This window comes from Ursus arctos, unplaced genomic scaffold, assembly GCF_023065955.2.
Source record: "Ursus arctos isolate Adak ecotype North America unplaced genomic scaffold, UrsArc2.0 scaffold_7, whole genome shotgun sequence".
NCBI classification, from domain to species: domain Eukaryota; kingdom Metazoa; phylum Chordata; class Mammalia; order Carnivora; family Ursidae; genus Ursus; species Ursus arctos.
The window spans coordinates 33,898,468-33,925,384 of record NW_026623089.1 but is presented as its reverse complement, the minus strand read 5'-3'; the positions used below and the strand labels follow the sequence as shown (position 1 = coordinate 33,925,384).

The window sequence follows — 26,917 nt, the reverse complement described above, 5'->3', positions numbered from 1 at the left end:
TTTCTTTTATTGATGTTCTCTATTATAACTTTTGGGTGGTATTATGGTTATTTATTATTTTTGTTTTGTTTTTATTTTAAATCCGGTATAGTTAACATACAGTGTTACATTAGTTTTGGGTGTACAGTATATTGATTCAACAGTTCTGTACGTTACTCAGAGCTCATCAAGATCAAGATAAGTGTACTTTTAATCTCCTTCACCTATTTTACCCATACTTCCATCCCCCTCCCCTTTGGTAACCATCAGTTTGTTCTCTATGATTAAGAGTCTGTTTTTTGGTTTGTCTCTTTTTTTTTTCTTTGTTCGTTTGTTTGTTCTTTAAATTCCACATATGAGTGAAATCATACAGTATTTGTCTTTCTCTGACTTATTTTGCTTAGCATTAACCTCTCTAGATCCGTCCATGTTATTGCAAATGGAAAGATTTCATTTTATATTCAACTGTATCTATATACTGCATCTCCTTTATTACTGTGGTTATTTTGTGGGTTATGATCATATATTTGTGCCACATCTGTGACAATAAAAGTTAAAACACAAGCATCTTTCGGGAATTGGAAGAATAGGGAAAAAGGAAGAAGAGAGTGAAATTATGGTAGAGCCATACAACAGAATAGCATGATACTGTCAAAATGTGGTCAATATGGATATAGTGAAATTTATATATAGACATAATCCTCTTCTGAGGCTAAGACTATGGGTATTTATTTTAACTTCAGAAGTTAAAACAGTATTCTTTTATTCTTTTAGACTCTCCAGGCAGCTGAATTGATTGACTCAGAATTTCGAGCAGGAATGAGCAATAGACAAAAGAACAAAGCTAAAAGAATGGCCAAGTTATTTGCAAAACAGAGATCCAGGGATGCAGTGGAAACTAATGAGAAGAGGTAGTAATCTTTTTTTGCTTATTCATTTAAAATAATGCTGCTTTGTAGCTTAAATCTGTGTCTGCTTGATTTTTAAAAACATTTGCTGACATTGTCTTTGGCTGTGGAATATCATTTGGATTGTCTTGCTCAATTGTCAGAGATTATTTACTATTACTAGGGACTAGGACGGCTTCCCCGGAATAATTTACATATGCAGATTTTTTCCGTACTAGTTTCGACCTTTGGATGGAGGCTGAAGATCTTCCAAGGGAAGTGCATTCTAGGTAGAGAGAACAAGTGTAAATGCCTTAATCATAGACTATTCAAGAAACAGAAAGGCAATGTGTCTAGGATGAGTAGACAGAAGTGAGGGTAGACAGTGAGGTCAGAGAGATGATCTAAGGGCCACAAGTTAAGAATGAGTATAGAATTGTCCCAGTGTTACGTCTTCTGCCTTCCAGCCTGGGGTCTAGTAGGTAATAATGCAGGTTTGTTTACCTAATCTTGTTGTAGGAAAAACTCTGGACAAAATCACTGTCCTCATTTTCTTAATGAAATAATAAAAGTGGTATTTTGTGTATGGTTTGAAACAGCATTTCTTAGAGTTATTCAAAACAACCTTCTTCAGAAACACTTTGAGGGATGTATTAAAATACAGATTTTCATGCCACACTTTGCTGTGTTGAATTAGGATCTTTAGTGGTGGTCTAGAAGTATTTGAGTAAAGGATAAATTAAACGCATGAGAACTTAAAAGTTTTTTTTGCGGGCGACAGAACCTTTTGTTTTTTTCCATTCATATAAAGCTAAAAAAGTAAGTGTCCACGGCATTTATTTAAAGACTAGGCACAAAGGTGGAATAAATAATGAACATCTACTTGGTATAAATTTTTACTTGTTAGGTTGTTTTTTTGGTGGGTTTTTTTATTATGAAAATTTCTATTAGGCTTTCTTAAACTACAGGGTTTTTTAAGCGAACAACTTACTAGGATGATATGTAGTAATCTAATCAGTTTCTTTTGGCTTTAGTCATATAAGCATGTTTACCCAAATATTTGAATATTGAAATAATCAACCGTATTTTTCACAGTTTATGATTCATTCATTCCACAAATATTTGCTGACTACCTTCTAAGTGCTAGGTACTGTTTTAGGCCCTCAGGATGCAGTGGAATAAAAAAAAAGATAAGAATTCTGCCTTCATGGAGCTTATATTCTAGAGGGAAAAATAAGTGAGGAAGAGGGGCACCTGGCTGAGTCAGTCAGTAGAGCATGCAACTCTCCATCTCAGGGTTGTAAGTTCAAGTCCCACGGTAGGTGTAGAGATTACTTAAAAATAGAATCTTTCTTTTTTTTAAAGATTTTATTTATTTATTTGAGAGAGAGAGAGAGCATGAGGGGTGGGAAGGGGAGGCAGAGTGAGAGGGAGAAGCAGGCTCCCCGCTGAGCAGGGAGCGCGATGGGGGGGTACCTGAGCCAAAGGCAGATGCTTAACCGAATGAGCCACCCGGGTGCCCCCAAAATAAAATTTTTTTAAAAAAGAAGATAAATAAGTAAATATAGTGTATATATATTTATATATCATGTTAATGATAAGGGTTAGGAAAGACAAAGATAAAACAAGGAACACGTGAAATGTTTTGTGTGGAGTTTGAAATTTTAGATAGGATGGTCAGGGAGGGATTCACAGAAGTGACTTTTCATTAAAGATCAGAAAGAAGTGAGGATGCTAGTCCTATGAATATTTGGAAAAGACATTCCAAGTAGAGGAAACAACAGGGCAAATGCCTGGATGGAGAAACATGCCTAACAAATTCAAGGACAGTACGGTGACCAACCAGTGTGGTTAGATTGGAGAGAATTAGGGGAGGAATAATTGGGAGTGAATTAGGGGAATAATAATTAAGAATGATATTAAGGAGGGTCAGATTTCTTTCATCACCTTTAGAAGAAATGGTTGGCCAAATAAATCATTAAGATGGAGGGATATTTCTAGAGAATAATGCTGTATATACCTTAACTGTGATAATTGTCCTTTCTTTTAATACTGAATAGTTTTATTTGCCTTCTCTTTTGTAATGTTTTACTATTAGGCTAGCCTTAATATTTTTGTTTTAGTCCTAAAATAACATTCCTCAGATTTTCTGGACACATTTTTCATTGGTCAATTATCTCTATGTTTTTCAAGAGCTAGTAGGATTATAGTATGTTACTCAATATATTAGTTTCCTCCAGGGTCCAAAAGCCTAGTAAAGTTATGCTGGGCCAGATTTAGGTTGTTAGACCAAGACAGTTTAAAATAAAAAGGAGAAGAGCAGGTTGTTGAGAGTAAGTAAAAAAGACTTGTTAGATTTGAGATTCAGTTTGAAAGCAAGAATCCATGGACCTATTTTACATTCATCAGTGAGGGTAGGAGAATATATTTTACTCAAAATGTTTTAAGTGGTTAATCTTACTTGATACATGAAATTTTAAGCAAACCGTATAAGTAGCATATGGCAAAACGTTTGTTCAAATGATGGATTCTCTTACATTTATTGTGGTTCACATTATTCCTTATTCACTTTTTTAAATGGTGCCTTTTATTTTTCAGCAATGATAGCACTGATGGGGAACCAGAAGAAAAGAGACGAAAAATAACAAATGTTGTTATTAATCAGTCTGCAAATGATTCCAAAGTCTTAATTGATAATATTCCAGACAGTTCTTCCTTAATTGAAGAGGTATTATTGAAATGCCCTAAGGTGTCTTTTGAAATTGTTTATAATTTTTTCATACTAATGTGTCAGTAGAGAATATTTAATAATCCATTGAGACAAATTTTAAGTATCTTTACTTCATTAGTAAAAATTTTAATTATTTAAAATTTTAAAGCCTATTATTACTTGATCTGCACTTTATTAAATTACTTAAATTGTTAGCATAAAACAGACCTTTTGAATTAGTAGTAATTCTGTTTTTCTTATTCAGACAAACGAATGGCCTTTAGAAAGCTTTTGCGAAGAACTTTGCAATGACCTTTTTAATCCCTCCTGGGAGGTAAGATTTCTTCATTCCACTTTTCTCAGCTTTACCTCTTTTTTTTTTTTTTTTTTTTTCCTTTTACTAATGAAGGGAGTCATGTCAAGCACAGTCTGTTTTGTTAGGGTCCCTATTCTTCCCTGTGTACCTCTCAGAAACACTGACCTGGCACTTCATATCAATCACCTTCTAAGTAGAAAACTTGAGACTGATTTTTACCTTTCATATGCATTTTGGTAATATTTCTTTAGTGAGCTGTTCCTTTCTTTTCATTTTTTTGCTATAGTATAAGGACTTGTATATCTCTCCCAAATAGTAAAAACTTCCTTTTTAAGTGGACAGTTTTGGTTAGGAGCAGTAGTTTCCAAACCAGCTTTTTAGTCTCAGAAATATTTCTTCAAAGAAAATCTTGATCAGATCCCAATATGTAAAAGAGATGAAAGTGAAGTTCCTCTGGTTGAAGTTGAGGGTTGGTGGTCTCAAAGCATTCTTTCCTACCTTGGTTGGTTTCTGGGTAATTTAAAAAGCACTGCTTTGGAATACCTTGTAGCATTTCTGCTCCTTGATATACTTCTGTTTAAAGTTATTCAAGTCTTAAATTGGGTCTTGAATAAGTGGGTGCAGTGTCAGTGGCCCATTTCCTCCCTTCCATATGACGCTTCAGAAGGCCACGGGGTGACAGTGAAGCATTAGTCATGAGAGTTGAATAATTTTCCTTTCACATTTACCCTGGTAGCTTTGGAACTTAGTTTTAATGTGTATGTTTCTAAAATATTGATGTTGGACTTAAAACAGCATTCTTTCTTCTCTGGCTGAGGATAATGCTGAATGCAGATAAAGGGTAGGGAAGTGATAGCCAAATAGATTAATATCTCAGAAGGATTTTAGAGTAATTGTTTTCTTAGCTTCATTTTAGAAAAATTTGACATAACCAAATAGTGAAATTAATATATGTAATTTTTCTTGGATAGCAGAAGAAAAATATATTCTTTTGAAGTGTCACTTTAGTTTCTTCTGATTTCGTAAAAATTTAATATCCCTTTTTCATATTGAAGAAAAGTTAAACTCATTTTCTTAAGCATTTAGCCTCTGACATTTGCTTCTTGTTGTTTTTAGGTTCGACATGGTGCAGGCACTGGACTTAGGGAAATCCTTAAAGCTCATGGAAAAAGTGGTGGTAAAATGGGAGATAGCACTTTAGAAGAGGTAAATGTAATGAAGGACCAGTTACTACCAAATTTCAGTAATTGGCTTTTTTTCCCCAAGACAGGGAAGTTAGAGTTTGGGCCATGACATAGGTATAATAGATAAATAATAAGAAATATGGAAAGGTGAATATGAGGGAAAAAGTAGAAAGTTTAGAAAGAAGTCTGTTTATAAACAGAGAAAGATTGAGTTCATGGGAAAGATATATTCAGAAACACTGAGTGGAGGAATATGTAGAAGCAAGAGTATTTGAGCAGGATATAATGGATTAGAAAATAGAGGAATAAGAAGATAGTTTGGAGGTCATTAAGCAATATGATTGGTGTAGCATGAGACACTGGCAATAGGATAGATAATAGATACGTGACAGATATGATTGAAATCAGAGCAACTTTGAGTAGTTTCTTAATTTCTCTTGGAGTGCAAGTAACATAATAGAATTCTTGAATTTTAAAGATTTTGGTATAGTATATTTGAACCTAATTAATCAACAGACATGATGTGGTTAATAGTAAAGGTAGTAATTGGGAGTATGCTATATTTTGTTTATTGTTCCTATAGCTAAAATAGTCTGTCCCAATATTTTAGTTTTGATTTTGGACCTAATGTTTCCTCAATCCCTAATATGAAGTATGATCTTGATTTGTTAATTAAAAAATGATTGTTTTAACAGATGATTCAGCAGCATCAAGAGTGGTTGGAAGACTTAGTTATTAGACTCCTTTGTGTTTTTGCATTAGACAGATTTGGAGACTTTGTTTCTGATGAAGTAAGTATCACCTAAAGGAGGCTTTGCCCAATCAAATTTCAAATTCAACAGAATAGATTTTCTGTAAATATGAGTTTTCTTCCTTTCTCATTCGTAGGTTGTGGCACCAGTTCGTGAAACTTGTGCTCAGACATTAGGTGTGGTGTTAAAACACATGAATGAAACAGGAGTTCATAAGACTGTGGATGTGCTGCTTAAGTTACTTACACAAGAACAATGGGAAGTTAGGCATGGTGGTCTGCTGGGAATAAAGTATGCTTTGGCAGTTCGTCAGGTAAACACTTCAGTTTTTGAAGCATGTATGGGATAGTTTTTTTCCTCTCTTAGTTTATTTTCATTAATCATATGAAATGGCTCTAGATTCTTAGTATTACAGATAAGCCAGTATTTCAAGATTTGCCTTCTTGAGGTAATGTCATAGAGCTAGATAGAGCTAATAAGAGTTTAAGTACAAATCAAAAGATGGTTTGTTAGGTTTGAAAACCTGTTTCTGTTTCATAGCAAGACCAATTCCCAGGGAGATTGCTAGTGTGTGATCCTAGGAATAGCCCTGTGGGCTAGCTCTTTTGGGGAAATTGAAAGAAGATTAGATTGGAGTTAGGAGAAGCAGGAAGGGATGGCTTTTCCTGCCTTTTTCTCGCATACCCCTTTTGGTTGTCATTGGTGTAGAATAAGAAATAGAAGTTGAGGTTCCAGCACCAGTGGATGTGTGTGTGTGTGTGTGTGTGTGTGTGTGTGTGTGTGTTCACATAGGGAGTGCACAGTCTTACCCTGAAAACATGTTTTGATGTTTTAAGCCCCACTGAATAATAAGGTACTTGATACTGTTGTAGTCTTTTTCAAATGGGATTAGTTACATATAGGCTTCTGTTATTGTTATTTTTCTTTTTTGTTTATATGATTCCTTTTTTTTTTTTTCTTTTTTGAAGAAAAGCAAGCAAGCACGAGTGGTGGGGGAAGACAGAAGGAGAAGCAGACTCCCTGCTGAGCAGGGATCCTGATGCAGGGCTCAATCCCGGGACCCTGAGATCATGACCTGAGCCAAAGGCAGATGCTTAACTGACTGAGCCAACCAGTCTCCCCTATGTGATTCCTTTTTAATAAAGATTGGGATTTATGGGGCATCTGGCTGGCTCAGAAGAGTGTGTGACTTGTGATCTCAGGATTGTGAGTTCGAGCCCCACACTGGGTGTAGAGATTACTTAAATTAACTTTAAAATGATTAGGATTTATGCTTTCATATGGTAAATTTAATAAAAAATGTTTAAGCACAATAATTAAATTACAGAAAATTAATCTATTTTGATGTACTGTTTTACAGGACGTAATTAATACTTTATTGCCTAAAGTTTTAACTAGAATAATTGAAGGACTTCAGGACCTGGATGATGATGTCAGAGCTGTTGCTGCAGCATCATTAGTACCTGTGGTAGAAAGCCTTGTGTATCTTCAGACACAGAAGGTAAATTTGATATTTTTGCATTTTCTTCTATAGAGCTTGTTTACATTCAGGGTTTAAAGTATTAGGAAAAACATTAAGTACTTTTTTCTTCTTCATCCTCCTTTTTTATTTTATTTTTTTTAAGATTTTATTTTTAAGTAATCTCTACACCCAACGTGGGGCTCAAACTTACAGCCCTGAGATTGAGAGTTGCATGCTCTACCCAACTAAGCCAGCCAGGCACCCCATCCTCCATTTTTCTTATGACAGATAGTGCTCTGTTGTGTGCAATTTCAATTATATATTATCTGTGGAGGAGTGAATTTTGTCTACTAATCTACTTCCCTTTCATATACAGAATATTCATAGGGAACTTCTTGGGGAAGAAAGCAACCATTTCTTCTTTATTTCACTCCTGGTTTTTAGACGTATGGGATTTTTTGTTTTGATTTTGGTTTTGACTTTAGGTTTATTTAATCTGATCTCATTTTTTGAATGGCCTCTTTTAAGATATGACTTTGTTTTGTATTATCAAAACCAGAACATGTATATTTGGAAGTACAGCAAGCAGTATTTACTTAAAATCTCAAAAACTAAATTTGTGTTTTTATGACGATTAGTATTGTTTTAAATATGTTAATGTTAGTTTACGCAGCTGGTCATGTCTTGTGTGTGTATACTATATTGTTTTCAGAGTTTGTTTTTTTACATAAAATAGAGTATTGGCATAAAGTGGAGTATTGGCTGTCTTAATTCCTGAATTCTCCCTCCCATTATGAGCCTGGTTAGAAACGAAAGTCCCAAAGTAGAGTTGAGTGGCATTTAAAGAGGGGTAGAGAATTACTAAAGGCAAATAATGTCTCTTCAATTTTGCTCAAAACTGGTACTGTCCAAGGACGTGGAGATTGTATATATTTTTGAATCAGTAGTGGCTACAATCTGGTATGGCTTGTGCATATTTTGTGTAAAATAAATAACTGTTTTCTTAATAACTGATCTTATAGGTACCCTTCATTATAAATACATTATGGGATGCTCTTCTGGAACTAGATGATCTTACAGCTTCAACAAATAGTATTATGACTCTTCTTTCATCCTTACTAACTTATCCTCAGGTCCAACAATGCAGGTAATTATTTGTAGTTAGTGGAGTAAAGTAAGAAGTGTTTACATACATTTCCAGATAATGAAACCTAAAAATACAGTAGTCTAGCATCTTTAAGAACAGCACTGTAAGTTGGGGATGCCAGAGACTACTGTTTTCAAGCAGCCTTTTCTTCTTTAATCTCTGACCACCAGCACATTTGGGGCAGGAACTTAAAAAGGTCATATTCTTTACCCTTGGGCTACTTTGGTTGTATAATTTTTCATCTTATTCATCCTATGATAGTTAACTTCAGAAATAGAATCATTGCATATTATCTTCATCTCTAGCCCCAGAATATAGAATTTCAGCTTTGTTTAGAGACATTTAGCTAATAGAATTATCATTGAATATCAGCATTACATTTTCCAAAATTTGCTCCTCTGTGAACTTTTTCTTGTAATGTTCTTTCCAGCTCTTGCTCTTGACTTCACTAATTACTCAGCAGGAAGGGAATACATAATAATGTAATGTCCAAAGGTAGAGATTGAGTGAAGCCAAAACGCAAACCAAAAATTTTAAGTGTCACTTGTTTTCCTGCCCTGATAAGTGAAATAAAGTTCAGCTAATTAATGTTTTCCCTACCTTTTAGACTGCCACTGAATAATACTGTTTCTATTAATAGTATCTTTGGAGATACCGAAGAAAAATTCATAATGCAGCTTTAAATACCACAGATGAGAAAATTAAGTACTGTTCATTCTTAGGCTAGTTGAGGATGTTTAGTGAATACTCATATGAGTATGATGATAAATGATTTCTGGCTCTGTGATTCTATTTCCAATGAAAATCATAGATGCATTAAAAATATGTACAGAATGTTTCAAAGTGTTAAATTTAGGCCAGTGAGACAGCCTACAAGTTGGAGTAGCAAAATAAGTGCCTGTAAAAGCAAACAAAGAGAAAAGGTAGTAGTGCATGCACGGGATTTCCTCATTTTCAGGTACTTTCAATTAGTAGTGAAAGCTGTAGGGACTAAATGAGTTCATCTATGTGAAAGCCCTTTTCAAGCTGCAAAATGCAAGAGTTTTTAATTACCCTAAATCAGAGGTTGGCAAACTTTTTCTGTGAAAGCCCAGATGGTGGTAGTTTTGGTTTTGTGGGCCATATCATCGTTAAAACCACTCAACTATGCCGTTGTAGTGCGAAAGCAGCCATAGACAGTACATAAAGGAATGGACATGGCCGTGTTCCAGTGAAATTTTATTTAAAAAAACGAGGTGGAGTAGGTTTGGACCATGAGCCTTTGTTAACAGCTGCCCTAAATAAAGGAATTAGGACTTTAAAAAAAAAGTCATTGAGTAGATAATGTCAGGAAAGTTAGATGATGTAAGAAAATGAAGGTAGTAATGAAAATTCTGTTAATTCAATGTAAAATAATACAGTTTTTAATTTTTTTCAAAGTTGTCTTATTAGAAAATTTGCTTCATATATTATATTTGGCAGATACTTTCCAGCCTATGTAAGCAATGCAGCATGTCATTTGGGAGCATGAACAGTTATACTATTAACAAGACCTTGTTACAATGCTTTTACATAGATCAGCTCTGTTTTAGGTCTTTGTGTGCATGTGTGTAAGTTAGAATTTTATAAGTAAATTTACTAAATGTGTAAGTAAATGTAAGAAGTGATGTTCATATAAACCTGCAAGTAATGAAAATAGTGTTAAAAGATAGGCCCCCTGAGGGAAACCACAAAAGAACAGATAGTTACACCCTCCATGTTCTTTTTTATTCATGCCTTTTTCTACAGAGTTACATATTTCAAATGCTATCTATAAATCATTTCCTAATCCAAGGTAATTTTTATAAATGACTCATGGTTGTGACAGGAATTTTGTGGTCCATGTTGTTAGCATAGATGTGGCTTTGCTTGTTTTTCCACTTAAATTCTAATCTGTGAGAAGAAAGATAAATGAGTTTTCTTAACTTAGTAATGCTACATCAGGATAACAAATTTCAAAGTTAGTACCATACCACCTCTTGTTCATTTGATATGCAGCAGAGGTGACCCCAAAGGGGAATATAAATTATGTGCATCTAAGGATTACCCATTGGGGTTAGCCATGGGAAAGAATTTTGTGTAGCCTGATTATCAGTTAAGATACGTGTCCCATTTTGCTGTGTAAGAACAGTTTGAAAATAAGGGCAGTTATATTAGAGAGTTCTTATTTGAAAAAGGTAATTCATGGCATTAGTGCCATAGAACTTAATGTTTTTTTCTGACTACATTTGCTCTGGCTATTCTGGTGCTATAATAACAGTTCTGAAAAAGGATGTTAAATGAATGTTCATATGAAAACTGTATTGTGTTTTTAGAATTTATTCATCAAGAAAGATACTAGGTCCACAAGGATGTATTTAGATAATATATCAAGAGAGTTTCAAATGAGAATGAGTAAGATTAATCTCTTTTCTTTATTAGTATTCAGCAGTCACTCACAGTTTTAGTTCCACGTGTCTGGCCTTTTTTGCATCATACTATATCATCAGTTCGAAGAGCAGCATTGGAAACTCTGTTTACGTTATTATCAACACAGGACCAGGTAAGAACTAATAACTATGTATAGTGATCTTGAAATTATATAAAATAATTTTATAAAATAAATCTGACCATCAGGTTATCCATGCTACATATTCAAAGATCAGGAGAATTCTGGGCGTAATAGAAGTCGTATGGTGACCAATGTAGACACATAAGAATATAATCACCATGAGGGCAGAAATATTTTAATATTTTGTTCTAGGTCATATTCCCAGTTCTTGGAATAGTGCTTAACACGTAAGAGCCTTCAACAAATATTTGTTGAGTAGAGGATTGAATAGTCTGTCAGAGACCTGTTATTCAGTTTTTGCTTGCTTTGTGTGCTTGACAGCTGGATGGTTGGCAGAGCTCATGCGAGGTTAGGAGGCTACATTTGTAGCTACAGTATGACTCCTAAAGACTGATGATGAAATTGCTAGGTACTTGCCTCCTCTTAAGAATTACTTAATCTTTTTTTTTTTCCTTAAAGATTTTATTTTTTTACTTGAGAAAAAGAAAGGGCTCACATGCACAAGCAGGGGGTGGGATCAGAGGGAGAGGGAAGAGCAGACTCCCTGCTGTGCAGAAAGCCCAATGTGGGACTCGATCCCAGGATCCTGGGATCATGACCTGAGCTGAAGGCAGGCACTTAACCACTGAGCCACCCAGGCACCCAAGAATTACTTAATCTTAAGACCATGGTATTTCCAAGGATAGTGTACTTCAGGAGTCATACATGGAAGTGCCTAGAAAGATCATTCAGATGATAGCACTGTGTGAATGGAGTCTGTGCTGACTTGAGGGGTCTTTGCCGTGCCTATAAAAGGCTTCACATTCTATTTTAAAAATAACTATAGGTCAAACAAAATACTAGAATTTGGGGAGATAACATAAAGAATCCATTCTGACATGCTATTATTTGTGGGTACAACAGTTTGAGCCAGTCATCTTTACAAAGCAGTGGTTGGTTGGTTGGTTATTTAATTTTTAGACCATAGGTTATAGTATAGAACTGTGTTCACTAATCATGCATTTCTGTATAAATTAGGAATATTAAGAAAGGGGGGGATATTCCACGTAGACTTGCTTTAATCTGCAACATGGTATTGTGTTGTACTTCTTTGACTCAGTATGTGTTAACTTTTGTTTTGCCTTATTTTTTTTTAATTTTATCTAATCAGAATCTTCTGAGAAAAAACTGTTAGGTTTGTTTTATGTTTCTCAGTTGATCAGGCATGACAAAAATGGCATGAGTTGTTCTGAATTTTCACTTCATTTCTGTTTTGTGGTTTTGTCTAAATGTTTTTTTTTTTTTTAAAGATTTTATTTATTTGACAGAGATAGAGACAGCCAGCGAGAGAGGGAACACAAGCAGGGGGAGTGGGAGAGGAAGAAGCAGGCTCATAGCGAAGGAGCCTGATGCGAGGCTCGATCCCATAACGCTGGGATCACGCCCTGAGCCGAAGGCAGACGCTTAACCGCTGTGCCACCCAGGCGCCCCTGTCTAAATGTTTTGATGGAAGTATTCTTAAATTTACTTTCGTTAGCCCTCTTGAAGTTGGCAGATTTCTTCACTTCATGTTGTTCTTTATTATTTTTCTAATAGACTTTAAAGAGCAGTTTTAAGTTTACCAAAAAATTGAGCAAAAAGTACATAGTTCTTATATGCCCCTACACACACACACACACACACACACACACACACGCATATGCACAAGTTTTCCCCATAGTTAACATCTTGCATTAGTGTAGTACATTTGTTATACTTGATGAAATAGTATCGATCCATTAAAAAAATTTTTTGGGGGGGTGGTGCGCAGAAAGGGAGAGAATCTTAAGCAGGCTCCACACGGGGTGTGGAGCCTGATGTGGGGCTTGATCTCACAACCCTGAGATCATGACCTGAGCTGAAATCAAGATAGGATACTTAACCAACTGAGCCATCTCAGTGCCCCAGTATAGATCAATTATCACTAAAGTCCATAGTTTATATTAGGATTCACTCTTTGTATTGTAGATTTTATGGGTTTTGACAAATGCCCAGGGATATGTATCCACCATTACAGTATCATACAAAATAGTTTAATTGCCCTAAAAAAATTCCTACGCTCCATCTATGGATCCCTCTTTTCCTCCTTCCAAATTCTTAACAATCACTTCTCCTTTTTTGATCTCCATAGTTTTGCCTTTTCCAGAATGTCAAATAGTTAGAATCATATACTGTATAGCCTTTTGAGATTGGCTTGTTTCATTTAGCCATGTGAAATTAAGGTTTCTTCATGTCTTTCTGTGGTCTGATAGCTCATTTCTTTATATCACTGAATGATATTTCACTGTATGGATGTACCACATTTCATTTACTCACCTATTGAAGGATATCTTGGTTACTTCCTATTTTGGGCAATTATGAATAAAGTTTTTTTTTAAGATTTTATTTATATGAGAGGGAGAGAAAGTGTGCATGCACAAGCGGGGGAAGGGGCAGAGGGAGAGGGTGAGAAGCAGACTCCTCTCTGAGTGGGGAGCCTGATGGCAGGGCTTGATCGCAGGACCTGGAGATCGTGACATGAGCTGAAGTCAGACACTTAACCAATTAAGTCACCCAGGCGTCCATGAATAAAGTTTTAAACATTCATGTGCAGGTTTTTGTATGGGCACAAGTTTTCAGTGCACTTAGGTAAACACCAAAGAGCACAAGGAATAGGTTTAATTTTGTAAGAAAGTGTCTTCCAGAATTGCCATACCATTTTGCATTTCCATCAGCAGTGAATGAGAGTTCTTAGTGCTCCACATCTTCACCAGCTTTGGATTTTGTCAGTGTTATAGATTTTAGCCTTTCTAATAAGCGTGTAGTGGTATCTTATTGTTTAAATTTGTAGTTCCCCAATGATATATGACGTTGAGCACCTTTTCATATGCTTATTTGCCATCCATCTCTCTTCTTCAGTGAAGTGTCTATTCAGGTCTTTTCTTTTTTTAAAAATTGAGTTGTTTTATTACTCTTGAATTTTAAGATTTTTTTGTGTATTTTTTTTTTAAGTTTTATTTATTTAATCTCTGTACTCAACATGGGGTTTGAACTCATGACCCTAAGATCAGGAGTTGCATGCTCTTCCGACTGAACCAGCCAGGTGCCCCTCTTTGCGTGTTTTGTATATGAGTCCCGCATTGTTCTTTTAAGCCTTTCTGATCTTTATAAGGTAATTAAATCACCTGCAGGCTCTTTTTAACTTATTTTTGTGGTTTTTAATTATTTAGTAACTTATTTACTAAAGTTACTTATTTTAGTTATGTATAGTATTGGGGAAAAAGCATTATATATAAATGAATTTTTAAAATAAACATATTTTCTAGCCCAAAATAGTTAACATTAAAATGATTGACACACCTGATAATTATCTTAAACTATATTGAACATAAGGTAATATTTTTCGATGAATCAGCCCACCAATATTATTTGTTGGTTATTAGTATTTATATGGTGTTTATTACAGTATAGTGTGAGAATGTTGTGATATACAAGAGCCACTGCTGTTGGTGATTAAACTGTTCTTTTTCAATTGCTCTTTCCTACTTTTTTCCTCTCATCTGTCAACTGAGACTTCTCATTCTTGTTGGTCTTATAGTGTGGTGTTTCCTCTTATATTTCAAAATTTTTCACAGTTTAGATAAGATCCCACGATTGTTCCAAATCCTCTTCCATATTTTTTAGCCCCTAAATGAGTGTTGATACTGGCTATTAAAATTACATGGTTTTGAAAACATCTCTGTGTTTGGTGGTGTTGCTTTTCTTATCCAGGACTTATTATTTTTGTCTTTTGAATTTGCCTTTACTAGCTTGTAAATGAAAACTTTGGCCTTACATATATAAAGAATTGATGATGATAACTCTTGGTCATATACCAAAATTTGTAGCATGTCAGCCACCACTTACTTATGCATAAGTCTCCAATATTTGTTAAATAAATTTGTGTAAAATTCTCTGCAGGGTGTTCTGAGAAATTTTTTAAAAATCCAACATTGTTCTTATTCTTGCCTTGCAAAAGTTTACAGTGTAATCATGACAAGACTCTTCCATGATAAGTTTAATAACCCCTGCAAAGAGTTAAATAATGGAAGAGCAGAATATGATAGGTGTCAGAAAGCAGCATTGAGGGCTAGACTAAGTCCTGAAAGACCAGGAGGATTTGGGTGATAGGGTTAAAAAACTAATCTTGTCCCTATTTAATATCTAATATCTTCAGTATGTACTTTTACAAACATATACCATTTTTCTGAGTAATAGGTCAATTTTAAATTAGGCAAGCATACGGAATATGTTTTGGAACAAAAGAGCTTTTCCAGTCTACTCCCTTTATACATTTAAACTTATCCCGCTTTTGTATTTTTCTTCGTTATTCTGGTATGTGCATGATCCTTTATTTTTTGAGTTTTAATGTTTATTGTGTTTTCAATATCCTTTTGTGTTATCTATGCCTTCTAAGTTCTTTTTTTCTTCTTGAAAATTTTTCAGTGGTATCACTAATGAAATTTCCAGTTTCTGTCTAGCTTCTACCTTCAGATTGTCTCTTTACTGAAAGTCACACTGTCAGCGAAACTTAATGTGGATGCATATAGAATATTTTGTGCTTTGTCACTGCCCTGAGCCTTGCTTAACTGACTGAGCCACCCAGGTGTCCCGAAGCCAAACCCTTTTAGGAAACTTTTCTCGGGGTTTCTGGGTGGCTCAGTTGGTTAAGCGTCTGCCTTAAGCTCAGGTCATGATCTCAGGGTCCTGGGATTGAGTCCTGCATCGGGCTGTCTGCTCAGTGGAGAGCCTGCTTCTACCTCTCGCTCTGCCTCTCCCCTCCAGTTGTTCTCTCTCTCAAATAAATAAATAAAATCTTTAAAAAAAAAAACCAGCTTTCCTCAAGACCACCACCTATTCCCATTTTTTAATTTTGGGAACTTTTAAAAATACACAAAAGAGCAAGGAATTATAAAACAAGATTTATATATCCACCATCCAGTTATAATTCTGTTTTATTTGCTTCAAGATTTTGTAACCAAAATATTAACTGTAAGTTATAATCCCCTTAGAACTTCACCTGTTTTCTAGTTTACCCACGTTCTTCCTTCTCTATGTTTATAAAAAATAGTATCCTGCTTTCCTTAGTAGTTTGCTCCTTATAGTTTGGAATCAGGTTTTGCATGTTTAGTATCTACACAGTAATATTTGTAAAAGGGGAGAATTTGAGTTAAGGATAATTTGGGGGACTATAGCCTCAGTTACTTGCAAACTGGTTAGTAATTTGTTATTGCCTGGTACATTAGAATTAAATGCCTGTCTCTTGGTCTTCTGTTATTTGGCTCTTATCAATCCTTTCCCCTGCTATTTCCTGGTATATAACCTGGAGTCAAGAAAAATTGTCAAGTCCACCTCTGTATCCCAACTGTAACCATGTTATATTTATTTGATGAGAATTTTTTTGTTTACTCTAACAGTGTTCTATTTGATGAATTTTTAAAAAAAATCCAGTATAGTTAGCATACAGTATTATATCATTTTTAGGTATACAATATAGTGTCTCAACAGTTCTGTACATTACTCGGTGCTCATCAAGATAAGTGTACTCAGTCTGCTTCACCTGTTTTATCCATCTCCCATCTGGTAACCATCAGTTTGTTCTCTATGGTCGAGTCTGTCGTTTTTGTTGTTGTTCATTTGTTTTCTTTCTTAAATTCCACATGAGTGAAATCATATAGTATTTGTCTTTCTCTGACTTATTTCACTTAGCATTCTATCTCTAGATCCATCCACGTTGTTGCAAATGGCAAGATTTCATTCTTTTTTATGACTGAGTAATGTGTGTGTGTGTGTGTGTGTGTGTGTGCACGTATGTATGCACCCCACGTTTCCACGTTTTCACATTTCCTTTATCCATTTATTGATGGACACTGGGCTGCTTCCATATTTTGACTGCTGTAAATATTGCTGAATAAACTTAGAGATGCATGTGTCTTTTTGAATTAATGTTTTCATATTCTTTGGGTAAATACCCAGTACAGCAATTACTGGGTCATTTGGTAGTTCTATATTTAACTTTTTGAGAAAACTCTATATACTGTTTTCCACAGTGGCTGCACCAGTTTGCATTCCCACCGATGGTGCACAGGGATTCCTTTTTCTCCATATCCTCACCAACAGCTGTTGTTTCTTGTGTTGTTGATTTTAGCCATTCTGACAGGTATGAGGTGATATTTCATTGTAGTTTTGATTTGCATTTCCCTGGTGATGAGTAATGTTGAGCATCTTTTCATGTGTGTGTTGGCCCATCTGTATGTCTTCTTTGGAGAAATGTCTGTTCATGTCTTCTGTGCAGTGTTTAATTGGATTATTTGGGGTTTTTTGGCATTGAGTTTCTAAGTTCTTTAGATATTTTGGATACTAACCCTTTATTGAATATGTCATTTGCAAATATCTCCTCCCATTCAGTAGATTGCCTTTTAGTTTTCTTGATTGTTTCCTTTGCTCTGCAGAAGCTCTTTATTTTGTAGTCCCAATAGTTTATTTTTGCTTTTGTTTCCTTGCCTGAGGAGACTTATCTAAAAAATGTTCCTACAGCCAGTGTCAGGGAAATTACTGCCTGTGCTCTCTTCTAGGATTTTTATGGTTTCAGGTTCACATTTAAGTCCTTAATCCATTTTGAGTTTTAATTTTTGTGTATGGTGTTAGAAGGTGGTCCAGTTTCTTTCTTTTGCATGTAGTGGTCTAGTTTTCCCAACATTATTTGTTGAAGAGACTCTTTTTCCCAGTGCATATTGTTACCTCCTTTATTAAAATTTATTGACCATATAGTCATGGGTTTATTTCTGGCTCTCTATTTTATTTCATTGATCTGTGTCTTGTGTGCCACTACCATACTATTTTGATTACTATAGCTTTGTAGTATAACTTGAAATCTGGAAATGTGATACCTCCAGTTTTGTTCTTCTTTTTCAAAATAACTTTGGCTGTTCAGGGTCTTTTGTGGTTCTATACAAATTTTAGGAATCTTTGTCATAGGTCTGTGAAAAATGCTTCGGTATTTTTGATAGGGGTTGCATTAAATCTGTACACTGCTTTGGATGGTATGGACATTTTAACAATATTTGTACTTCCAGTCCGTGAGTGTGGATGTCTTTCTGTTTGTTTGTGTCATCTTCAGTTTCTTTCATCAATGTTTTCATTTTTCAGGGTACAGGTCTTTCACTTCCTTGATTAATTGTATTCTTAGGTATTTTATTATTTTTGGTGCAATTGTAAATGGGATTGTTTTCTTAATTTCTCTTTCTGTTGCTTCACTATTGCTGTATAGAAATGCTGCAGATTTCTGTATATTGATTTTGTATCCTTTGACCTTACTGAATTCATTTGTCAGTTCTAGTAGGCTTTTGGTGGAGTCCTTAGAGTTATCTCCATATAATACCATGTTATCTGCAAATAGTAAAAGCTTTACTTCTTCTTTACCTATTTGGATGCTTTTTGATTCCTTTGTTGAGAGTATATGGCACGTGGCTCATCACCTGCCCCCTACAATTCCCTCCCCTACATATAACCACTGTCCTTCCAAAATATTATCTCCCTTTCTTCCTCTGTCTTTCCTTTACTTCAGGGAACAGGTGCCACAAAACAATTCCAACTTCTACAACTCACTGTGATTTTTTCTTTATCTAAAGTCATTAATAAGCGAACACTTAATGGTTATTATTACTCTTATGATCTCAGCAACATTATTTGCTTTCTGAGACAGTATCAGAATAAACCATGTCTGATGGTTCTGTTATTGTATTCTTCGCTACAGCATTTCCTGATGGTTACTCATGTTTTTAAAAAAATTTTAAAAGATATTTATACATCTATTAGAGCATGCACATGAATGGGAGCAGGGGCAGAGTGAGAAGCAGACTCCCCGCTGAGCAGGGAGCCCGACGTGGGGCTCAATCCCAGGACCTTAAGATCATGACCTGAGCTGACAGCATGTCTTGACTGACTGAGCCATCTAGGCACCGCTCCCTGATGGTTACTATTGATTGCTTCATTGCTACCTGAAAACTGTCTTGTAATATAAGTTTACAATCTCTTATTTGCAGTTTTGAAATCCAAAGAGTTTTTTGTAAGGTGGATAAACTTATAAAGCTACTCATTATTGGAAAAACTTGCTCATTCTGAAGAGAGACTGTTCATAAGTCTTTATCCTACTAAATGTGCCCATTCACAAATTTTGCTTCAGAATATTAACATGCTTTATTTGGGTGCTACCTCAGACCCTGTTGGGGATATTATGTAGCATGCAGCATGTACAACCTCATTATTCTAAAATTAGAAAAATTCTGAATTTCAAAACACATTTGGCCCCAGAGAATTTGGATGAGAGATGATAGGCCTAGGTGATAAAAATCTGTTCTCACTTTAACTTGTCTTACTTTTTCTGATCTGCTTTCTGTCACTGTTGTTTCTTTAGTGGTGTAATGAAAAGATCGCTTAACTAATAAAGAATCTGGGCTCTAACCTAATATGTTAAATTTATGACCTTGGTCAAGTTTACTTAACCCTTCTGGCGATAATCTCCACCCAGTCTTTCTCAGAATTATATGGGCTAAGTAAGATAATGTACATGAAATTCTTTAAAATGTTAATGCTATACAAATAATAGTACAGATAGTAAGAACAATAATTAACACTTCCATTTATGGGAATTCTTTCCTAACAGTTTGGAACTCTCATTTATATACTGAGGTGTAAGAATGATATTTAATTATAGTAATAATCCAAGTTATTATTGAGGGCTTACTTTATGCTGTGAACCCTGGTAAACATGTAACATGGGTGGCTACCACCATTCCTGTGTTGCAGAAGAGGGAACTGATGACCAAAAATTAAACTTCCCCAAGTTCGTGCACCTACACAACTCATAGTAAGTGATTTGGCTCAGATTCAGGTCCAATTCTGGTTGACTTTCCGTTTTAAATTTTACATGGAGACAAAATGGATTAAGCGTCTATTGAATTACTTTCTCATTTTTGTGTATGAAGTCATCTTAAGTACAAAGTGAAAAAAATGAACTCATCTTTAAATTACTAGTAGTTCTATTCTGGTTTCATTTTCTAACTTCTCAACCCTTTCCTCTCAATAACTACAATGTTGGGGCTAAATCTGGCTGTAGCTCAGTGCATCAATAACCCTTAAAGTCTGATGCCTTTATTTCCTTGAAAGTATTCTGATTATCTTCAGTAATTTTTTTGTTTTGTTTTGCTTTATGAAACCAGAAGATTTTATAACAAAAATGTCCTTAATCTTAAAATTTATCCCATCATGAGTATGTATGCAGGCATGTACATTTCTAAAATATCCTTAAATAAAATGACAGTTAATACAGTTATTTATGAAATCTTATTACCATTAGACTTCTCTGTGATATACCATAGCATCTGTGATGTTAACATGTGAAAGTATTGGCAAGCCTGGCTTCTTAGGGAGCATGAAATGAGAACTTTTAAGCAAAACCAAACTAGTTTCATTTGGTAAGGACATAAAATCAAGGCGTAACTTTTTTTGTTAAACTGGCAGTTTGGCAATCAAAGTGAAGGAATTTACCATTTGATTTTCCTTTCTGTATTGTCTCTTTAGCCTGTGACTGTGTTTATACATATAAGAATATATCTATGAGTCTGTATGTCTATCAGTGAACTACTTTACTGGACTATCTAGAGTAACTAGCATGGTTACCAGTAAGTGTTACAGGTAGAACTTGACTCCTCAATCTAGAAGAATATGTTGGACATTACTCTTTTGTTCTGCTGACTGGGTCAACTTTTCCATTCCACTTGCATCACAGCCCCTTTATGGGTCATTCCAAAATTTCAGTTACATGCAGCATTGAGTTGTTTGAAAGGCAAGCTTTAGCATGAAACTTATATTTAGCATAAAGATATATATGAGATTGAGTTGGAATCTAAGGATCTAGGATGTAAAAATTTTCATATTCATATGTAGAGAGGGAAAGAAAGACCAAAAAAATTACATTTAACTAAGATTGGCATTAGAGAACATTAGCATCATTAGGTATTGGCCAGATTTTACAAAGGTATTAAAAGGCAAGAGCAAAGGTTAAATATTTAGCTGACTTTCAGTTAGTATTGATTGGACAAATGACTAGAACAGGGCATTATAAATTATGAAAATAGAGTTTGGTTCGTGTGTGTGTGTGTGTGTGTGTGTGTGTGTGTGTGTGTGTGTGTATGTTTTGGCACTGGGCCAAAATGGGATTTCAGACCAAATTAATGAAAGAACTGGGTGTGATTCATCACTTTGTTGTAGCTTCTTTCCAAATCTCCTCCCCTGCAAACCAAAATCATTCGATATGGAGATAAGAAGCGATGATGAATTTGCCTACAGGCAGGAATTAGGTGTTCATGGGAGTGATGCTCAGACTGCTGCTTTTTTCCACATCTAACCATTTTGTGGAAGATAAAAGAAGGGGTGTAGCAAAAGGGTACTGATAAGAGCTTACCCTGTCAATTTTGCAAATTAGGGATTTATTACCAACTACAACTGTGAGAAATTTCACATATTACTAACTACTCTCTGTGACATGGGACCATTTCCTATAAGAAATATGAATTTATTCAACAAATATTTTAGTGCCTACTCTGTGCTTGCAATTCTTTAGATACTGATCAGTAAGAGACAAGGTCTCTGCCCTTCTGTAGAGCTTAAAACAGGAAACTAAACAAGAAAGGAGAAACACAGACAACTAGACAAGCTCTAATAACATAATGAGGTAAGTATTTGGTAGGGGAAGTAGACGATGCTGTTGGATCCTAGCTAGGGAAATTAGGAAGGTCAGGGAAGGTACCCTGCCTGCTAAAAGTGAAGATTAAGCTGAAGGATGAGTAGACTTTAAGCAGGTTAGGAACAGCATGTGAAGCTCTGGAAGCAAGAGAGAGCATAATGGCACTAAAGAGGAAGCGAAAGGAAATTGGCTGGAGGGTAGAGTGTGAGGAAGTATAGATGGCTAGAAGTTTCACCTTGATTGTCTGGTACAGTGAACGGTCTGGTAGTCCTATTTCCATTTGTTATCAATTCTCTTTACTCTGCATTCCAGAAAGGCAGAACACAGCAAGGAACATCAATCTTAATAAAGCAACTGGGGAGAAAGTACCCCGTCAGTGTCACACTCCATAACCATTAGTCATTTTCCTCAGTAATTCCCACAAATCCCCCCCCCCCCGCCGTCTGATACTCACTACAAAAATATTGGGGACTATGTTTAGTACTAACATGAAGTGCCAATAATTACTCTGTTATTTAACACAGACCAAAATTTTTTTTCAAAAGCCCTTGTAATGCTTGAATTCACTTATAACTTGAGTAATAGTGTTCCTGATTATTGTTAACTTAAACTTGGTGAAGTAAACAGACTGTGGTAGGAGTTTTTCTTTATTTTAGTTACACTGTGCTAGACTAATGCTAAATGGTCATCAATACTTTGTAGATATTCCCTAAGATTAGGGGGGCTATTTTTGATAAGTAGAGTCCTAGTTAGTAGCATACTAAAAGTCTGTTAACTACTTTTTTAAAAAGTTCTGGAGAGAGGAATTCGAAGGAGGATAATCTCTAAAGGACTGAAAAATAATAATGCAGTCTTCACTGTACCGTGTTTTCCCCACCAATCTAATTAAATAAACCTATAAATACAAAGCAACAGCATTAGATTTCCTGCCTAAATCATTGACTCCTGGAAGACAGGTGCAAAATTAGTGAAAATAAGTGATCCAACTTTCAGATCTGCAAGAGACAGATTGGCCCTGGATGGGCCAGATTATACCTTATGATTTTTTTAAAAGATAATACTAATGGTGAACTAAAGCCCTATTACTTTTTGCAACCACGTGGAAAAGGAGATGCTTGCACAGTTGTTCAGGTGAAGTGAATTTGGCCTTCAGCTGTTTTCCCAGCTTTATCTTGTATTTTCTACTAAGCAGACTTTATGCAATACTACTAGAGAATCTGCATTTTAATAATACTAGTTCTTATGATATTTAATTTCTCTAAACCATTGGAATAACAAATATGATACTTTTGCTCCAAAATCTTGTTAAAATTTATCACCCAGTCGAACCTTTTTGATAAAGCCATACCATCTTTTCATGGTAACACTTGTATTATTTGACTTGTAGCTCTTCAAATAAGCTAACACGTAAGAATTTTGTGTTATAGATTTGATGCTGTTTTTGTTTTCAGAACTCTTCATCTTGGCTTATACCTATCCTGCCTGATATGCTGCGACACATTTTTCAGTTTTGTGTTTTAGAAAGCAGCCAGGAAATTCTGGATCTCATTCACAAGGTACACATTGAATATATCTGTACTCTTTTCCTTGGTAACATCGTAGATTTTTAAAATTTTTCATAATTGCTGTACATAATTGTTGGTCAAAGATTTTAAGAAATTGGAAATCAAGACATTTGAAAAGTGTAGAGATCTATGAGAAAAGGAAATAGGCTTCTTATGGAGTATAATAGTTAAGTCTACTAGGCAAGTGTTTAAAGCCTTTCTGATAGCCTAAACAGAAAATAAAATGAATAAAAGACTGTTTTTCTCTATCACTTATTTTGCTGTTTATCCCTATGGTTATTGATTCTGCAAAGTATCTTTTGGGATTCATTGGTAATATATAAAGTCTGATTGTTGCGGTTTAGATTTATACTTTCTTCCTTTAGCAAGATTGGTCATATGTGTTAGAATCTTTAAAGAAGAGCCATTTGATATATTTAATAATGTTTATGAAGGGAAATGGTACTGTTGTAATTCAGTCTTGAATTATTGCCTCTGAGGCAGCTGAAGTGGTATTATTTCTATTTGTTTTTAGTTACGTTTAATGTTAGGCATCAAGAATGGTACCTTATTGAGTAAGATTATGAATCAAGACTTAAACTGTTCTTAATTTATGCTAGGATATTACTACCTCTAACTTTAGCAGAAGATATCTGTCAGGAGCTATTATATCTTGAAGTGTGTGTGCATGTGGTTTTTTTTTTTTAAGGTTTTATTTATTAATTAGAGCACGAGTGGGGTGGGAGGGGCAGAAGGAGAGAGAGAAGCAGATTCCCCGCTGAGCAGGGAGCCCGATGTGGGGCTCAATCCCAGGACCCCGAGATCATGACCTGAGCCGAAGGCAGACGCTTAGCCAGCTGAGCCACCCGGGTGCCCCTGAAGTGTGTGTGTTGAATATAGGGCTGCATTAGTATCAAGCTTATGATATATGCAAAAGATTTCAATAACTGAAATTTTGACAACTTTTATTGTTATGAATATCTCACATTTTAAGTGATTTTCACAGAATATTGAAGGAAATTCTGTTCCTCTCTTTAAAACTTTTTCTATTTTTTAGTACACAAACCTATCAAGCAATATTTAAAAATAAGCCTTTATATTGACTTTTAAAATTCATCTGTGCTATTTCCTACTTTTTTTTTTTTTTCCCAATTCAGTATCTCTAAAAATGAGTATTAGGTTTTATTAGCTCTCACTGCGAAAATTTCACTTTTCATGTTTCTCTTTCACTGTGTAGGTTTGGATGGAACTGTTGAGCAAAGCTTCAGTTCAATATGTGGTAGCAGCTGCTTGTCCATGGATGGGTGCTTGGCTTTGCTTAATGATGCAGCCTTCTCATTTACCTATTGATTTAAATATGTTGCTAGAAGTAAAAGCTAGAGCCAAGGTAAGTGTAGAGGGACAAAATGTATTTGTATGTTCAGCTCTAATTATTAATACAGTAACCATGCAAGAAATTTGTATTGCTTTAATTGTGATTTAATTAATTTACTGTATGGAGAAATTATTACTTTATGAGGACCTTTACAAATGCATAATAATTTTTATCCATTTAAATTTTGTGAGAAGAATGTATTTTACTGGGAGAACAAATCAGAGTATTTTTGTGTATAAAGGAGAATTGCCTATTAAATTTTAATGATTAATTTTTACTTGTTTTTTTCCCCTCTTTCCCTCTAGGAAAAAACAGGTGGTAAGGTACGCCAAGGCCAAAGCCAAACGAAAGAAGTCCTTCAGGAATACATTGCAGGTGCAGACACCATCATGGAAGACCCCTCCACTAGGGATTTTGTGGTTATGCGGGCCAGAATCATGGCAGCCAAGTGAGTATGCAAAAATTCAGAAGCTTTTTAACCAAAATATTCTTCTAATGTGTTTGTCAGTACTTCCTCCAGCATACTAGTTACAGAGTAAGAAAAGGTGTAAGAAAAATATTTTTCACTTTCTTGAAGTTTTAAATAAGATGTCTGTCTTCTTATGAAGTTAAAATAGGAGTTATGTCTGTTGGGAAAAGTTGTAGCTTCAAGAAGGGAAACTTTAATTTCTGTAGTAACTTCTTTTTTCTCATTTGTAGATTGTTAGGAGCGCTTTGTTGCTGTATTTGTGATCCAGGTGTAAATGTGGTAACCCAGGAAATTAAACCAGCTGAATCCCTTGGCCAGTTACTACTCTTCCATTTGAACTCCAAATCTGCCTTACAGAGAATTAGCGTTGCTTTGGTAATCTGTGAATGGGCTGCTTTGCAAAAGGTAAGATTTTGCCCAGAAAGTAATGAAGACAAAATAAGTAAACCAATTTCCGTTAGCTGTTAGGATTATTTTCATTATATTTTACAAACAGAAAAAAAATTTCCCTGTTTAAAAACCCAACAGTTACAGAAAAGTATTCAAAATTATATAATGTGAAACATTATTTCTCTTCCATTTGCTTTTAACCTTAGACTTTTTTCTTATGACCCCTAGTCTGGTACCTGAGACTACGAGCTATGACCGTGCTTAATGTTTGCTCTTGATACTACAGTCTGTTAAGAAATGCCCCTCCTAAAAACACGTGTATGTATGGAAGCAGTCCAGACACTGTTGGTCATTCGTTCCTTTATATCTGAGATGTTCCTGAAAGCTACAAAAGATAAGAGGCTTTGAGTAATAGAGATCCATTTGTATGAGTAGTAGCAAGGGCAGAATTTTGGGTCACAGGAAGAATAAAACCTCCACATTTAAATGAAAATCTTCATGTTTTCAAATAAGCCATTCCTTGCAGCCCCTTTAACCTTTAACTTCCAATAAGATGTGTGATATTGTGTAAGACTGACTGCTGTAAATCAGAGAAACTTCCTGCTGGCTTTGTTTATTCCATTAACTGGAATTCTGGAAATTTAACTGTCTGCACTTGCTGTGAGAGTTTCTTGTTACTGCCTCTTAGCAGTTTGTCAAAGCTATAAGCTATGTCTAAAAGTAATTGAGCCATGCTCTGTTGCAACTGAGACCCCAGCTTTGCCTCTGGAAAGAAGCAAGGCTCATCTGTTTTTAGGCAGGACTCGGTGTGCTGGAGAGGCAGTGATGCTGTGTTTTTGTGCCTCTCAGACTCAGCAGCAAGTGTTGACAGTTCGGTTTCTGGACCCTCACAGAGCTTCTCTGGACTTACTCTGTGAAGCCCAGGCTGATCACCCAGATCCCACAGAACCCCTCATGGCTCACCACTGAGGCCATTCCCCCTCTGGTTGGGGCAGGCAACAACCAGAGAGAGTGGGAAGGGTTAGTTAAATTTGGGGGCAGGTAAGTAGCTTTTAAATTATATATCCATTTCTACAGTATGGCATGTGAAGCTATGGGTTCAACTGTTAAGAAGTCTAATAAAATAATGAGTTTTCAAATAACATTTTTAGTGCATGCTAAGTGTTCTTTTCTGACTGATTTCTTTTTACAGTTACATATTTTTAAGTCTGTGCTATATGTATGTAAACTTAGTATAAATTCTGAGTGAAGTAAGAGTAATTAGGTGCAAAATTTAATCGAATTGTAATAGTTCCATGTGCATGTTCTGAAGTCATTTATATTAAAATTTTAGAGTAGTTTGGGTGCGAT

At 35.3% G+C, this 26,917-nt stretch overlaps 1 protein-coding gene across 3 annotated transcripts in view; it reads left to right on the top strand.

Moving 5' to 3' along the window:
• Positions 1-26,917, top strand: part of BTAF1 (B-TFIID TATA-box binding protein associated factor 1) — a 108,724-nt gene that overhangs the window by 35,353 nt on the left and 46,454 nt on the right. For all 3 annotated transcript variants that reach the window (XM_026481648.4, XM_044378048.3, XM_044378047.3), the window contains 13 exons: positions 754-890; positions 3,465-3,594; positions 3,842-3,910; positions 5,009-5,098; positions 5,772-5,867; positions 5,965-6,141; positions 7,189-7,329; positions 8,313-8,437; positions 10,877-10,997; positions 23,241-23,345; positions 24,571-24,720; positions 25,014-25,156; positions 25,408-25,582. In XM_026481648.4, the coding sequence (XP_026337433.1) occupies positions 754-890; positions 3,465-3,594; positions 3,842-3,910; positions 5,009-5,098; positions 5,772-5,867; positions 5,965-6,141; positions 7,189-7,329; positions 8,313-8,437; positions 10,877-10,997; positions 23,241-23,345; positions 24,571-24,720; positions 25,014-25,156; positions 25,408-25,582 (1,659 nt within the window). The remainder of the gene's footprint in view (positions 1-753; positions 891-3,464; positions 3,595-3,841; positions 3,911-5,008; positions 5,099-5,771; positions 5,868-5,964; positions 6,142-7,188; positions 7,330-8,312; positions 8,438-10,876; positions 10,998-23,240; positions 23,346-24,570; positions 24,721-25,013; positions 25,157-25,407; positions 25,583-26,917) is intronic.